Source organism: Mus musculus, chromosome 3, assembly GCF_000001635.26.
Source record: "Mus musculus strain C57BL/6J chromosome 3, GRCm38.p6 C57BL/6J".
Lineage (NCBI taxonomy): Eukaryota > Metazoa > Chordata > Mammalia > Rodentia > Muridae > Mus > Mus musculus.
The window spans coordinates 24,328,099-24,344,629 of NC_000069.6; the positions used below are offsets into that span (position 1 = coordinate 24,328,099).

A 16,531-nucleotide genomic window follows, 5' to 3' on the forward strand; every position below is an offset into this window, starting at 1 on the left:
TACTTATAAGCTACATAATGGATACAAAATATTATTAGGAAAGCCGCCCTAGCTTAGAAATTAGACAATTTGTAACCCCATGTTATTATTGTGCTAATTAGGTTACTTTTTGATCTAGGTCAGTTTACTTATTTGGAATGTGGAGCTAATAAAAGCTATCCTGTTTATGAGACTATTAAAGGGAGTGAAGAAATTCTCAGCTGTTAAAAATGTCTTGCTTCTCTTGCAGAAGTCTTGATTCTGGCTTCCAAAGCTTGCCTCAGAATTTCAAAGCTGATTATAGCTTCAAGTTCAGGAGATAAAGCACCTCTGATCTCTAAGGGTGTCTGTGCTGAGTGTACACCCCACCACATTTACCAATAATTTAAAATAAATTCATATGTGTACATTTGAAAAACAACAATGTAAAAATAAAAATTCAATAAATTTTAAGAATTATTACTTAAATATTTTATAATATGATTTGTGTAAAATGTATTTGAACATCTATTTTTAAATAGACTTTTAAAATAATGTTATTTTACTTTTATTCACCTGCACACTCGTGTATTTGTGTGTGTGTGTGTGTGTGTGTGTGTGTGTGTGTGTGTGTGTGTGTGTGAATGAGTGTGTGTGTGCCTGCAGGTATCCAAGGAGGCCAGAAGAGGATGCTAGAGTCTGTAGAGATTGGGAGACACCAGATGTGGCAGCAAACTCAGGTTCCTTATAAGGGTTTCAGGTACTCTTAACTGCTGACCTATCACTCAGTAGAAGTTTTATCACCATAGGAACTCACCATAGATTTCTATAGAAATGTTGGTTCTTGAGCAAAACAAATGAGTCTATCGATCTAGTACTTGTTCAAAGTAAAATGCTTCCAGTAAAGCAATGAAGAACAGTTGGAGTGACAGATACACAAGCAGCACACAGATTTCTTAAGAAAAGCAACCAGTCAAAAGCATTCTTTCTAGGCTGCATACTTAGATATTTCAGCAATCAATAAAAACTTTCCTGCATAGGGTCACAAATTATTTTCAAAACAAAATCTTGTTATGAAAGTAATGCTTGAATTTAAATAATATGTATTTTGAATACTTAATGAAAAGAACTTTCAGGAAAGTTTGGATGTTTAACAATAGTTCTCATGTATATAGCTCTCAGAATAGAGTTTGATAATATTTCACATAGTTAGAAATATCCAGCTCAACTAAAGACCCATGCATGGGCTAGCAGCAATCTCTGACATTGTTAATAGTGCTCTGTTATTCTTGCAGACAGGAGCCTAGCATGACTGGCTTCTGAGATGTTCCACTCAGAACCTGACTGAAACAAATGCAGAGACCCACAGTCAAATATTGGGTGTATATTGGGAACCTTTATGGAAGGGTTGGGAGAAGGACTGAGGAAACTGAAGGGGATAGAACCCTCAAAGGAAGACCAAAAGAGTCAACTAACCTGCACCCCTAGGGCTCTCAGAGCCTGAACCATCAACCCTAGAACATATACAGGCAGACCAGGGCCCCACACAGATGTGACAGATGTGCACCCTGGTCTTCACGTGGGTCCCAAACACCTATGCCAAACAGCTGTTTGGGTGCTATCCAAAAAGCTGCTGCCTGTACGTGGGATATGTTGTTCTAGTTGGGCTACCTGGTCTGGCCTCAGTGAGACAGGATGTGCCTAGCCCCACAGAGACTTTATGTGCTAGGATGGGGGAAATACCAGAGGAGGTTCTGCAACCTCTCAGAGGAGAAAGGGAGTGGGGAATAGGGGGAGGGGCTATGGGAGAGGAGACTGGGTGGGCATATTGATTCAGATGTAATGAGAATAAATAAGTTTAAAAGGGGGGGGGAGGACAAAATACACCAGAACAAAGCTACCAAAATACTATGAATAAGACAATTTCAGTGTTTCCCCAACCAAGCAACAGTGCATTCGTTCTATGCCATAAATATCAAACACTTTGCTTCAACAGCTAGGCTTATATTTATATTTTCCACTATTCCAGTCAGGGAAAAGTTCAACATTGTCTCAGGTAATTTAGTGCCAAGTCAAGTCTATCTTCAGACATTTGTTCAAGTAACTGGACCAAGGCCACCTGCTGAAGCCTTGTCACAAGTCACGGTGCTCATCTGATTCTTTTCATGGAGCTGGCAGGCAGGGCTGATGCTGAGCAAACAGTAAGGACATAAGCAGCACACAGACCCAGTGACTTGTAACAGTGGGAATATTAAATAAACTGTGCCTTCTGACACACTTCAGTGCGGGAAACCACTGAAAATAACTTCCTCTCGAAATTTTTTAAAAAAGAGAAAGTGGAGAAAAGAATGGCCCCAAGCACCAAGAGGGACACAGATGAAAATTTTAAATAAGATAGAGTTCCAGATGTACAAAATGCGGGTACTCAAGATTAAATAAAAATGGAAGAAATAGCTTGGATTTCAATAAAATAGAAGGTGAAAATTTTAATATCTGCTTATTTGAGAGCAACAGTAAAATTAAATATTAAAAACAATATAAAATGCAGAAGACAAATCACTATAGCATAGGTAGAGCAAGAAAGTATTTCTGGTCCAGGAACTATGTTGGATTTGCACTTCAGGCAGCCTTAATTCTTTGGTTTCTTCACTATGATTAAATAAAGAACAGAGGACTTCCACTTCCTACTTTTCTGGCATATCTTTATTTCATACCTTTTTAGTTCTTTTGCTTGGACCTACATAGCTAATAAGTGATATTACACCAATCACAACTTCAGATATAACAGATCATAGATATCATAATTGTGCTTAATTACTGTAGTTATCAGCTAAAAGTATCAGAATACAAGACATACTGTGGGCAAATTTCATTCCTACAAAGTTATAAGAAAAAATAACAAATTACCCTTTGATATGTTAACTCTTAAAATTTGATCACTCCATTTTCTGTGTGTTAGAATTTGTTTTGGTATTATTGTTGTTTACTTCAGTTTAATACAAGGTCAGTGCAGCCAAGGTAGGCCTCAAATTCCCTGTTTAGCTTAGGATGACTGATTTATTGATCATCTGCCTCAGTCTCCCAACTTCTGGCAAGGAAAGCACAATGCAAAAGAATTGACATGATAGATTACTTCACTTATATGTTAATATTTTAATTTAAAATTTTAAGGTTTGGTATCCATAGAATTGTGTATGGAACAGAAGACATATGAGAAGTCTTTCAATGCATTTAAGAAGAAAATATATGTTCTGTGAATAACGCATCAGGGATAACTGCTTTCACGGTTTTTGAAAGAGTAGTCATTAGATTATAGTTAGAGATTAACTAGAGGATGCACACCGTCCAGGGCATCACTCATGGTCCTAGAAGAGATTGTTTACTTAGTCACACTGGCTTTATATTAGTAGCCTGCTGAGAGCAAGAACTGGCCTGAAATCCAGCATGCCACGTCAGAATCTTGACTGATGTCGAGAGAGCAAATATGAAAGTCCCCGATGCTGAGAAAGCAAAAGCACTAGGTCACAGAGTTCAGAGCAATGGCCCCACTGGTCCAATTTGGACATGGCAGATGAAGTACAATAAAGCTGCTCTGGCTCAGTTCTTCTCAGAGTTGTGTTGCTTCAGAATCACCAACAGAGTGAGTTTGAATACAGATGGATGGCTCCCTCCTTCAAAGTTCCATTTAAGTCTGACTTGGAACTCAAGGCTTTCCATCTCCTTAAAACTACCTTGGGAGAAACACAGTGGAGCAGCATAATCTTTTTTTTTACTGTCAAGAAAATAAAGCTCAGAGCCCTCGGCATGCTGGAAGTATCCAAAAGATTGCTTTTGTTAAAGTGATGACCCCAAGACATTCTTCTCTGAACCACATGGGAACATGCTGTTTAGAAACAATTTCCTCCCTGCTCTGACTCAATAATATTCAGGAACTACTTGGCTAGGCAACGAGGCTCAGTAAGTAGCAATTCCTCATATAGAATCCCTGTGTCTCATTCCATCAATTCATTTGAAATGTTTGGAGGAATATTTCCATAGTCTTGACTTACAATCACCCAGTTGAAGTTATGTAAAGATTGCATTAGACAAATCACACTCAGTGAGTGTGATTTATTGGGTAGGGGGTTGGGGGGGTCATGCGGTAGAGGTGGAGATCACAGGACAATCCGTGGTACTCAACTCTCCCTTCTGCCAAGTCCTTAAGAGTCAGAGGACTGAATTTGGTCAGGGCTTCTTCAGTCTATATGCCACCATACTGGTTCTGAGTCAGATCTCTGAGGTGATAAAACAGTTCTTAGCTACATGGCTATCACATTACATAAATGGCTCTATTTAGTTTATTCAAATTTCCTAGAAAATACTAAATTGGCATATTAGGTGTAAGGGAATATGTAGACCAAACAAGAATAGCAGAAGAGCATCCATTGATACAGCCACACAGGGACTCTTAGTGGTTACTGGACTGTTCATGTTAGTTTGCAAACATTATAAATAAAACCAGAAGAAAGAACATATCTTTTAGAGTTTTTGTTTGTCATACTTCTTTGGAGCTTAATCCTCTTTAAAATAGAACAGAGTTCCTATTCATTGATAAATTGTTTTAAATTAGCTCTGATAAGTGATTTACCTTGGCCGTGTTGAAGTGTTTCAAATCAGGTACTTGGGTTTTTTTTTTTTTTTGGTGTACAAACAATTATTTCTATATTTACAAGTGTACTAACAAAACTCTACACTACATATCACCAAAAATTAAAATACTTACAAAGGATTATTCTAAACAATCAAACAGTAGGCAAAATACTGCAACCTGAAACTGTGAGACAAAGATCGTGAGCAAATTTAGGGAAGAAGAAAATACACACATTGAAGCCACTGGTAGAATCCACTATAGCCATCACCTTTCCCATTGCTACCTACTATACGGAGCTTCATATGGAGTAAAAGAGGCATTCTTTCTACTGGTATTATGCTTGAAAAAGAAAATTTCCCCTTTTCCCTTTCTGCCACCGCCATGCCATCCAGACTGAGGAAGACCCGGAAACTCCGGGGCCACGTGAGCCACGGCCACGGCCGCATCGGTAAGCACCGCAAGCACCCAGGCGGCCGCGGGAATGCTGGAGGCATGCACCACCACAGGATCAACTTTGACAAATATCACCCAGGTTACTTTGGGAAAGTTGGTATGCGGCATTACCACTTGAAGAGGAACCAGAGCTTCTGCCCAACAGTCAACCTGGATAAACTGTGGACATTGGTCAGCGAGCAGACACGGGTCAATGCGGCAAAAAACAAGACTGGAGTTGCTCCCATCATTGATGTTGTTCGATCAGGCTACTACAAAGTTCTGGGCAAGGGAAAGCTCCCTAAGCAACCTGTCATCGTGAAGGCCAAATTCTTCAGCAGAAGAGCTGAGGAGAAGATTAAGGGTGTTGGAGGTGCCTGTGTTCTGGTGGCTTAAAAGCCACACCGGAGGTTAATTAAATGCTAACATTTTCCAAAAAAAAAAAAAAAAAAAAAAAAAAAAAAAAAAATTTCATTTAGTACCTATTTAAATGGCATGGAGAAACATAGTAGGTAATGTAGTTCATCTTTAGATCTAAAAAGTCCAACATTATATACAATGGTACCCTCAACTGTTATTCATTATTTCACCTGGTGTGAATACAGGCAGCACTTTCTACCATCATTAAAAATTTACTCTAAGCTGAATGGTGGCTGGCTCATACCAACAATTCAAATGTTTAAGAGGCAGAAGGATGGTAATTATCCCAATATGAGGCTAGAAAGAAAGTTCAACAAAGAAATTTCAAGAACAGCCTGTCTAAAGGAATTCTAGAAATATCAAATCATTTGGCACATAGTCCTGCAATTATTATAGTATATGAGAATCATTGAACATTTCTCAAATTGGGGGAGGGGTTAAAAGAAAAGAAGGTGCTTAATGTCTCCTATCACAGGGTGATCACAGCAGGCACTAACAGAGAAAACTGATAAGTACAAAACTGAGGGCCCTATGGGTGGCATCATGGGAACTAAAACACATCAAAAATAGATTCCTTTTGATGAGCACTCTAAAAACGATGGAATCTCTTCTGCAGCACTTCTACATAAGGTATGGCCAAAATTACCTGACAAGCTGACTAGGTAGAATCAGTGCCAAGAGTACAAAATAATGTACTTTGAGAATATTACCAAATGAAGAAAGTTAAAGAACACGCAAGTAACTGCAGACTTGATTTCAAGATTAAAGTCAGCACCATATACAGGCAAACAACAACAACAACAAACAAATGAAAGAATTAGTTTAGAAAAATCTTTATTGGTTGGTGAAATTATATAAGTGTTATTTAAATTGCCTTGATACTTGTAGAGTGGCCACAAAGATACGTGTTTAGGCAATGGTGGGTGAAAAGAACACAGATTCTGTACATACTGTGGTGATGCTGAATTATTGTGGTCAGTGTGTTGACATTGCCCCGAGAAGGGATTAAAGAGCTGACACCTCAGCGTAACTCTGTGGACAGAGTATATGCCAATTATACACCAGGCAGAAATGTAAGAATTCTGCTGGCATCTGCCATAACTATAGTTGTCCTGCTCATGTCTCATGTTCCCCACTTTGTTTAACACAACTTTCCAAAATACAGAAGGATGCTTAAGATAAAGATCATGTCTGTAAGCTCATAGAAATGGGCCAATCTAAAGAAACTTCATCATAAGAATTCATACTTTCAAGTATCTTCCTCCACTACTATTCAACTTGACATAATATAACCTTAAGCACTGAACTCATAGCTATCAAAACAGGCCTAGTGCTGCAATGACAAACAAGAATTCCAGATATTTGCTTGTTTGTGTGTGTGTGTGTGTGTTTGTGTGTGTGTGTGTACAAATTAATCTGTGATAACATATGCTTGCTGTATGTCCATAGCATAGATCACTGAAATGTAAACCTACTATAGATTTCTAAAAAATGGTTTGTTCCAACAGATTATTAGTACATACTTTTGAAATAATATTCATTTTAAAGTGAGTGTATGAAGCACTTAGACTTATTCTATGTGATATTCATTGAGTAAATTAGAGAGTATACACTTACAAGTCATATCTTTAGAAGACGTACAAGAACAAGCTTACCATGACTGGGGTATCCAGGTGTAGAGGGGTCTCCTCCTGGATTCAGAGTCACCACAAAAGGCTCAGAGCTAAGGACTGAAGACTCTGCTGCATCACAGGGATCAATGTAGAGAAGCGCACCTCCAAACCCAGCCTTTTCCAATAAGGAAATCTACACAGCAAATAAACAGTTGAAAGTGTTATACACAGTAGATGGGTCTTACAAACTGTGTCCTTATTGTCAGCAGACAGAATGATTCTTTCCTCATTTAAAAGAAAATTGCTTTTTCTGTTTTCCAAAATTTGAGATGTGCACTATTTTCCTACTTTGCTTTTCATCATTGCGGTAAACATCATGACCAAAAGGCAACTTGTGGAGAATAGGTTTATTTCTCTAACAGTTCCGTATCACCAAGGAATTTCAGGACAGGAACTTAAATCAGGAAGCTAGAGGGAGGAATTGAAATTGAAGAGGCTTTTGGAGAACACTGCTTGCTGACTTTCTTCCCTTGGCTTGCTAAGTTACTATTCTTATACAGCTCAGACCTATCTGCCCAAGGATGGCAATGCCCACAATGTAGATGGTCCTCCTTTATTGTTTAACAACTAAGAAAATATGTCACAGAGGTGCCCAAAGGCAAATCTTATGGAGACAATTCTTCAACTGAGATTCAAGTAAGTCTAGGTTTGTGTCAAGTCAACAAAAACTTACTATACTAATTACCAATAGAATATAAACAATGTGGACTATACATGGATGGATTTTCTTATTTTATTTTAAAATATAGCATGTGGCACTTACTCTTTGAAAATATCATATAGGCATATAATGTGTTTGTATCATATCTCCTCAATCCTTCCAGCTCATTCTTGGTTCTCTGCAAATTAAATTTCCAAATTCATGTCTTCCGTTTTTGTTTTGTTTTGATTTGATTTTAAATCACCTGCCCAGTCCAATTGGTGCAGCCCATATGTACACAAGTTTAATTTCAGGTCACTTCTATAGGAATGGGCAACAGCAGCTGTCGGGAGTTGCAGTTCTGACACATTTAGAAGACACTCTTTCACTCAAGTTTCCCTGACCTCTGACTATGATTTTATAGTGTTTTCTGAGCCTTAGGGAAGGAGTGTGGTATGAATGTCCCATTCTTAATTAGAGGTCTTGACTACTCCTTTCTACCTTGTAGGTAACATTTCTATATTGTTTATATATGATTTCTTTCTCTACTAAAGACTTTCACACTCTCTTTTTAAAAATTGTCTAAGGAATTTCTACTGTTTTAAAGCTATCAGAGGCTCCCTCATGGGTAGGGTTCTGCTTTTATATAAATGGTATTCTTCTGCTTGTTCTTTTGTTTCTCCAGAACTCAAGGTAGGCCAGTAAGATGATGTACTTCCTTCAGAGGCAATGCTCTCTTAGCAACAGATCTTGCTACAGATCCAGGGACCTGACTTAATACTTATATTTTACTCCCCAATTAGCTTTACACACAGTAGTTTATTGAATCATGCCCTAGACTAAGGAAAGTCCCTATGACCTTGAGTAGGCCCTGTGTTGAGAGCAAGGATCAAGCTTCTTTTCCAGAACTCAGGTTAATAACGCATATCATAGAATGCCTCGTAGGCAAGCAACAGTATTGCTGCATAAACATTTCTATGGGAAGAATGGTCTTGGCATAGCATCTATTCCTCAATAAAATGGAGCCCAGAGAAAACATTTGGAATACTCAATGTATGCATTTATTATTGAAAAAAATAAACCACATAATCATACACACAGAGACACACACACAAACACACACACACACAAACACACACACATACACACACACACACACACACACACACACACACACTTATGCACATGTGCACGTGTCCTAGTTTGGCTTCTATTGCTGTGATAGAGAGGATGGCCAAAGGCAGCTTTAGGAGGAAAAGGATTTAATCCATCAATTAAAGGCGGGAACTTCAATCTGTAAACAATGGGAAATTCTGCTTTCTGACTTTAAGACTTGAATTCAGCTACCCGTCTTATACACTTTATGGCCATTGGTCCAAAGGTGGCGTCTTTACATTGCCTGTGCCTCCTAAGTAGATCAACAACTAAAAAAAATAAAAATAAAATAAAATAAAAAAGTGTTTGCTGACATAACATGCCCAAAGGCTAATCTAAGGAAAGCATTTCTGAAACTAAAAGGCAAGCTTCCACGTGCGTAAAGTCAACAAACATCATTAGGCATCACGCAAAGAAAATTACTTATGAAAATAAAATTAAAACACTGACATTTAATATAAGTTGGAATTTCAATGTGATTTTGTTGAAATGTTTTATACTTTATAATTTTGATATAATTAACAATGGTTCATACATTCTAATTAGAATATAGTTGGCACTGAGAACCTGGAAGGAAACCAATTGCTTTCTACAGCAACCTACTCAAACCAGACAGACCTCTATATTTCACATTCTGAGCTTCAGCAGAAAGGAGGAAGAAACTTATTGGATGGGGAACATTAATGGGAAAAGAATGCATGATTAAGGGGTCCATGCTTAAGGTTGACTATCTCAAATTCTCGCCACGAAATATTGTGAAGGGCTTCTAACTCTTCTAGAATATATTGTAGAATATAAATCTCTCTTATAAAACAGTTATTTTCTTTGACAAAATACTGTTTTATTCATAAAGCCATTTCAGTTAGTTCAGATTAAAACTTTCCATTAGGTGTATTCAGATTTTTGACATTGCAATATGATACCATTTGCAAAATGTATGATTTGCAAAGTGAACTGCACAACCTATTTATGAAAATTGTAACAAAATTTCATAATGTTTTAATATTACATTATTTTGTTATATTGGCCTACAATTAGAACCATCACAGGTCACATATGAATGACAGAGTACAGTCTCTTTCCTTGTTCCTTAATAAATAATAGAAATTTTTCTAAGTTGATGAGTTCTACGTGATTTCCATATCTATTGTTGGATTACATAAATAATACAATATCAAGAAGTTATCAAATGTTATTTAACCAACCCATTATACATAATACTTAATTTTATATTGAAATTGCGGGAAGAAGGTGCAGCCACAGGCCCCGTGAAACCCACTTGTTTACTGCCTTGCCCGAGCATGTGTGGGCTGCCTGCCAGGGTGGACTGTTCCTCGTGATCAGGACCTGTCAGCCTATCTGTGAACGACCTGAACTCATGCCTGGAGCGTGTGTGAATTCTGATTGGATGAGGTGGGGTGGAGCTAGAAGGAAGTGAGTCGGCACCAGTAGTGAAGAGAGTAGTTTTAGCCCTTGCAGTGAGTAGAAAGAGTAGAAGAGAAGCTGTTGTAATCGGAGTAGTTTAGTCCTTGCTGCAAGAAGGAGTAAAAGAAGAGGCTGCTAGGGAAGAGAGCTGTAAGGGCAAAAAGCCACTAGTAAAGAAGCCGTTGCATGAACCCGACTTGGTGTCCGAGTTGTTCTTGTCTCTGCGGACGGCGAGGAATGCGGAGACCAGGACAGAAATAATGGCTTTTTGGATAAAATTCTGTACAATATCTACTTTGCAAAATATTGCAATATTTTGCAACTGCATTGGAAATCTACCAAGAAGTCATTCATGAAATTAAATATTAGATATTAGAGAACAAATATAACAGCTTAGAAGTGCTTGCCACGAGACCAAGATTTGCAAAGGAATATGGAAACAGAAGTCAGGTCACATTAGGATTATCCTTTAAAGACTCAGGAAAGCAGTTTATCCTAGAAAATTCAGTTTTCCTCATTGTTTCATTATAGTTTATTTGCTGCAGAAAATATCATGGGGGCATACTGGCACCAATAAGAGAAGCCTAGGAAGGGCGAACCTTAACTTAGAAATTGGGTCTATCAGATTGGAATGTAAGTAGTTCCGTTGGATAATTTCTTGAACATGAATGATGGGAAATTGCCTAGCACATTGTGCTTGGTATACACCTTGGACAGACGGTTCTGAGTTGTATTAAAAAAAAAAAAAAGGCAAGCTGAGCAAGCCATGTGGGGTAAGCCAGTAAGCACTCTTTCTCCATGGCCTCTTCTTCAGTTCCTGCATCTAGGTCTCTGCTTGAGCTCCTACTCCATTCTTTCAGTGAGGGAATGTTATCAGCAAGTGTAAGTGAAACAAATCTTTTCCTTCTCCGTGTTAGCTGTGATTAGTGTTTTAGGAAAGAATCAGATACTAAGTAGATTATGTGTGACAGACATATTTTATTAGACAAATATATTTGTTGTAGGTAAAAAGCTAATTTCAATACAATGTGAATGGATGAAAGCAGATAAGCTTGTGGCACATCTTTTTGGTGTAGGAGGCCTGCACATTGTTACAGGTGAGAGTATCTAGCACTGTTCAGCACCTTTTACAACTCAGATCACTTTAGTTTCTGGATAACTGTATTAGAAGTATAATTCCTGAAACTAGGAGGCACATGTTAGCCTACAGCTTTCTGTTTGGTTCTCTTCAAGCTGTTAACCATCGTAAAGTGGTTTGTAGATAGGAGATTCTAGGCAGACACAATATGGACTATTCAGGACACCAGTGACAAACCAGAATCAGATGACAAGAAGAGAAGAGTCAGCCTCCTTCCTTTCAGTTTGACTAGCTCATATTTGTCTCTTTCTTTAAAAGGGCTTCAATTACTTCCAAATAAACCTGTACCAACCAAATAAATGCAAAAGTGGCCTGATGGAAGAGATTTATGAAGTCTGCTACCTCTTCTGACATTATGAACAGAGGACAACATACATGGTCTTTCTCCTCCTTGGTTTCATCATCTACAAAATGTAAAAATTGAGCTACATTTTTAACAAACATCTTTTGTAATCCAAATGAAAAGCCATGAAGTCTAACCCAGTGGTCTTGAAACATCAATGAAGGTTTAATTATTGTGTTTTAGACAGGTGTCCATTCTTTAACAACAAGGACATTTTTTCAGGAACTGTTCTTAGGAAATTTTTCTATTGCATAAACATTAGAGAATCTGTGTACACAAACTGAGATGGTCTGTATAGTCTAAGTATACATGGTCCACTTTAAACAAAATAACAATATCTATCTATCATCTATCTGTCTGTCTGTCTGTCTGTCTGTCTATCTATCTATCTATAATCTATCACATTACCTATATATTGTCATAATTTAAATTCTCTTTTAAAACTATGTCTAATGTCACTCTCTGTAATGCCAGCACCTCCAGGTTGCACAGAAGAATTAAGTTCAGGATCTATCACAGTTACATATAGTGTTCAACACTATCCTCTGATGCATGAGTTCTTAACAATCCAAACACCAAAAATAGTTCCTTTTAAACCATTATTCAAGAATATAATCTCCAAAAAAATAATTTCTCTGATTAAAAATACACTTAAGGAGTTTTATGATTGAGACTCTCAGATCATATTGGTATTCAATTATGGGTTTATTTTGGATTAGGAATATTAACATAGTATCAATATAATACAGTAAAATATTTGTAAGCATCCAAATGTATTTTTCTTCATTCAGATATAATTTGATATTATACTGTGAAACATTATTTTCAAAACTTATTCACATTTTATAATCTAAACCTTGAGGCTTATTGCTTCATAGAGGACTATTTATTATATAATCATAAGATTAAGTAAACATTGTTTTAATGAAACTATCAACCTTGTATTTATCCTGAGAATATTTGAACTTTAAATGATTCAATCCGTAGTTTATTTCAAGAAGAGAAGTTAACTGCTATACACAGCTATTGAATGTTTATTCAAAATGTCCAAAATATTTATCCAAAATCATATATATGCTTGAAATTATGCTTTCCATAAAAATAGGAATAATAAAAACAACTGACAAGAGTCCATTGTACTAGACAGTGCTAAATCCTTTGTCAAGTGACAAGGGGGACTCTTCCTGCATTCAAAAGAGGCAAGGCTATTTGAAAGTTCTTGCTGGACTTTCAGATAATCTCATTAGGACTAATGATCCTGATGGAGCAGCTAGATGAGTCACTAAGGAGTTTCTTAGCTTTCCTGAGATACATTCAAGTTGGTATACCAGATGTCATAGTTACTTTTTATATTGTTGTGATTAAATATCCTAGTAAAAGATAGTTAGTGGAGGTAGGTTTTTATTGACTCAGCCGTGGTAGGGATTGGGTCTAATGCTGTCTCAATTCAATTCGGTACCCAAAGGAAGAGGTTCTCCATTCTCAGCTGGATTTGACTGGCAATAAAGAATTGCTGTACAGCCAATGGCTGGGTAGGTAGACTGAGGCGTGACATGGAGATTCACGGTCCTGGGATCCCAGGGACAGGGAGCAGAAATTTGCCATGATTTGAGCTGCAAAAAGAAAATCATCAGAAATGTAGGTGAGAAGGAATGTGCCCTGGAAGGGCTGCCCAGAAGTATCCTAGGCAGTAATGACTAGATAGCCACCCAGAAGGGGCCAGGGCAACAAAGATAAAATATAGAATTAAAGGGCTTTAAGCCAGGATTACAGGAGGAAAATGTGTGCTACTGGTGGGGAGGATTAGAACTGTCCAGCCTTTGAGCTAGTCAAGGCACATTATAATTAACTCTCTCTGTGTCTCTCTCTGTCTCTCTCTTTCTCTGTATGTGTGTGTGTGTGTGTGTGTGTGTGTGTGTGTGTGTGTGTGTGTGTGTTTCATGTGCAAATCCAGAAAGCTCCTGAGTAGGTGTGCCCTGGTGCAACTTGCCAGGAACCAAATCAGTGTAGCTAAACTTGTAGCAACAGTAGAAACCCAAAGCACCTGATCACATGACATCTAAAATCAAGAAGTAGGCAATGAAGAGTGCATGTGCTCAGCTCATTTTCTCTTTGTTTTATAGTAGAGATCATAGCCCAGGGAATGGTTCAACCTAGAGTGGGCTGGTCTTTCCAGCTTAATTATCTGTATCTGATTAACATTTACAGGCATGCTCAGAGATTTGTCTGTCAGATAACTTTAACTCTTATCAAGTTTACACTTGAGAGGAACCAACCACAGAGATATTTCACCTTGTTAAATCTATATCATATCTTCTCTACTGCACTCCTGTCACTGAAAGACAGAAACCCTCATAACAAAGTATATGCAGTGTCACCAAAACTCAAGTGATATTTTATTTTGTTTTCATTTCTAACAATTAAAACATATTTGGAGAAAACCTTTAACAATAGCAAATTTTGACCAACTTGAAATGAGATCGATATAACTTCATATTACTTAGTACCTAGTGCAGTTAAATGGCAAAAATGATTTTGCTACTTTTGCTGAACAGCTGTTTTTTCTACTGTACTTATCAACTGATAAATGATTGAATAAACAAATGTTTCATATCTATCCATCATGTCCATACTGCACAGAAATGTTATTTTGATCTATTGTTCACACACTGAGACTGGGAAGCTCATGTGACATATTTTGTTGTGGCATTTACAGACATTGTTATAGTACGACTGTAAGTATTAAGGCAGATTGTTTTTTTAAAATTTAGAAATAAAACAAAACATTTAATTAAATGTGTTACATTTGCCCCTTATCATTCTTTAAAATACAAGTTAAAAATAATTTTATTTTGTTTATGCTGCTGTCTTGTAATTGAAGAGTGGAAACAGACTAGTGGGAATTCCCCTAGAAGGCTTTGATGTTGTGGTTTTTGTCTTGCTGACAAGTTTTTATACAAGGATACATTGGGCCATTTCAAGATTATTTTTCACATACATCATATCACGAACCACACTTGCACATTTCTAGTTATTTACAGTAAAAGATAAATTGACAAAAAAATCAACTGCCAAAAAATGGCAGTACCAGTACATGCTCAGATAATAGGTGGTAACTGCAAAGACCAGACCCACGTGTTACATTTTTGAGAATAGTGTATATATATATATATCGTCGATACCTGCAAAGGCTCTGACATAGGTTACCATTCATTGCATTAAACAAGGCAAATCTGGACACTTAGTGAGTATATACATTTTAGATATGAAGGGAAAATTCAGACAAAGAAATTCAAATCCAAAAATACAAGAACAATGTTTCTGTTACTTCTAGTACTTCTGTTTCTTCTTTCAACCTCATCTTTCATTTTCTACTTGTTACTTTTTTAACATAATTCATTTCTTCAGTGTCTAGTAAGAAAATATCAGTTGAATTCAGCAGCTGATTTACTTATCAACTACTGAGAACTCAGCTAATGTGTTCGAATCAACTCAGCCACCAGTTGACAACTTCCCATTTTGGACTGATGCATGCTACCTTTGATCTTTAGATTTTCCTTGCACAAAATTCATGGCACTTCTAGAATGCCATAGTGATTTCAAACATCAAATGGAAGTGGTTCTGATTTCCATCCCTCAACACCTTCACAGCATTGGTAGAGCATTAGGAATAACATTTGGACATTTGTAGTTACTACAGCTTTTTGAGCTCTCATATGGAAAACAGAAAAACTATAGTTTAACAGAGACTGACATGGTGTTGCCAGCTGCCAAGTGTTCCCTCAAAACCCACACAAGGAAGTCCTCATCCTCAGCACAGTAAAATACAACTACTATTGGAGGTAGAGCCTTGGACAAGGGGGATAATATTGATAAATGAGTGGACACTAATCTCAAAGGAGTGCTTTTCTGATAAGGTAGAAAAACCTGGAGAGATTGCATAATTAGCAAAGTGTAAGTTGCACAAGTCTGAGGACTTAAGTGTAAGCCCTGCAACCCAACTAATGAAGCTAAGTGTAAATCAGTCTGGCAGTTCCTCAGAAATTTGGACATAGTACTGCCAGAGGATCCCACAATACCTCTCCTGGGCATATATCCAGAAGATGTTCCAACCGGTAAGAAGGACATATGCTCCACTATGTTCATAACAACCTTATTTATAATAGCCAGAAGCTGGAAAGAACCCAGATGCCCCTCAACAGAGGAATGGACACAGAAAATATGGTACATTTACACAATAGAGTACTACTCAGCTATTAAAAAGAAAGAATTTATGAAATTACTAGGCAAATGGATGGACCTGGAGGGCATCATCCTGAGTGAGGTAACCCAATCACAAAAGAACTCACATAATATATACTCACTGATAAGTGGATATTAGCCCAGAAACTTAGAATACCCAAGATATAAGATACAATTTGCTAAACACATGAAACTCAAGAAGAAAGAAGACCAAAGTGTGGACACTTTGCCCCTTCTTAGAATTGGGAACAAAACACCCATGGAAGGAGTTACAGAGACACAGTTTGGAGCTGAGACAAAAGGATGGACCATCTAGAGACTGTCATATCCAGGGATCCATCCCAGAATCAGCTTCCAAACGCTAACACCATTGCATACACTAGCAAGATTTTGCTGAAAGGACCCTGATATAGCTGTCTCTTGTGAGACTATGCTGGGGCCTAGCAAACACAGAAGTGGATGGTCACAGTCAGCT

General features: G+C 37.5%; 1 protein-coding gene and 1 pseudogene across 3 annotated transcripts in view; one reads left to right on the forward strand and one right to left on the reverse strand.

Moving 5' to 3' along the window:
- The window catches only part of Naaladl2 (N-acetylated alpha-linked acidic dipeptidase-like 2), a 1,346,047-nt gene that overhangs the window by 529,996 nt on the left and 799,520 nt on the right, over positions 1-16,531 (reverse strand). For all 3 annotated transcript variants that reach the window (XM_017319681.2, NM_001326288.1, XM_017319682.1), the window contains one exon: positions 7,096-7,246. In XM_017319681.2, coding sequence (XP_017175170.1) covers positions 7,096-7,246 — 151 coding nt within the window. The remainder of the gene's footprint in view (positions 1-7,095; positions 7,247-16,531) is intronic.
- On the forward strand, positions 4,946-5,455 carry Gm7536 (predicted gene 7536; annotated as a pseudogene).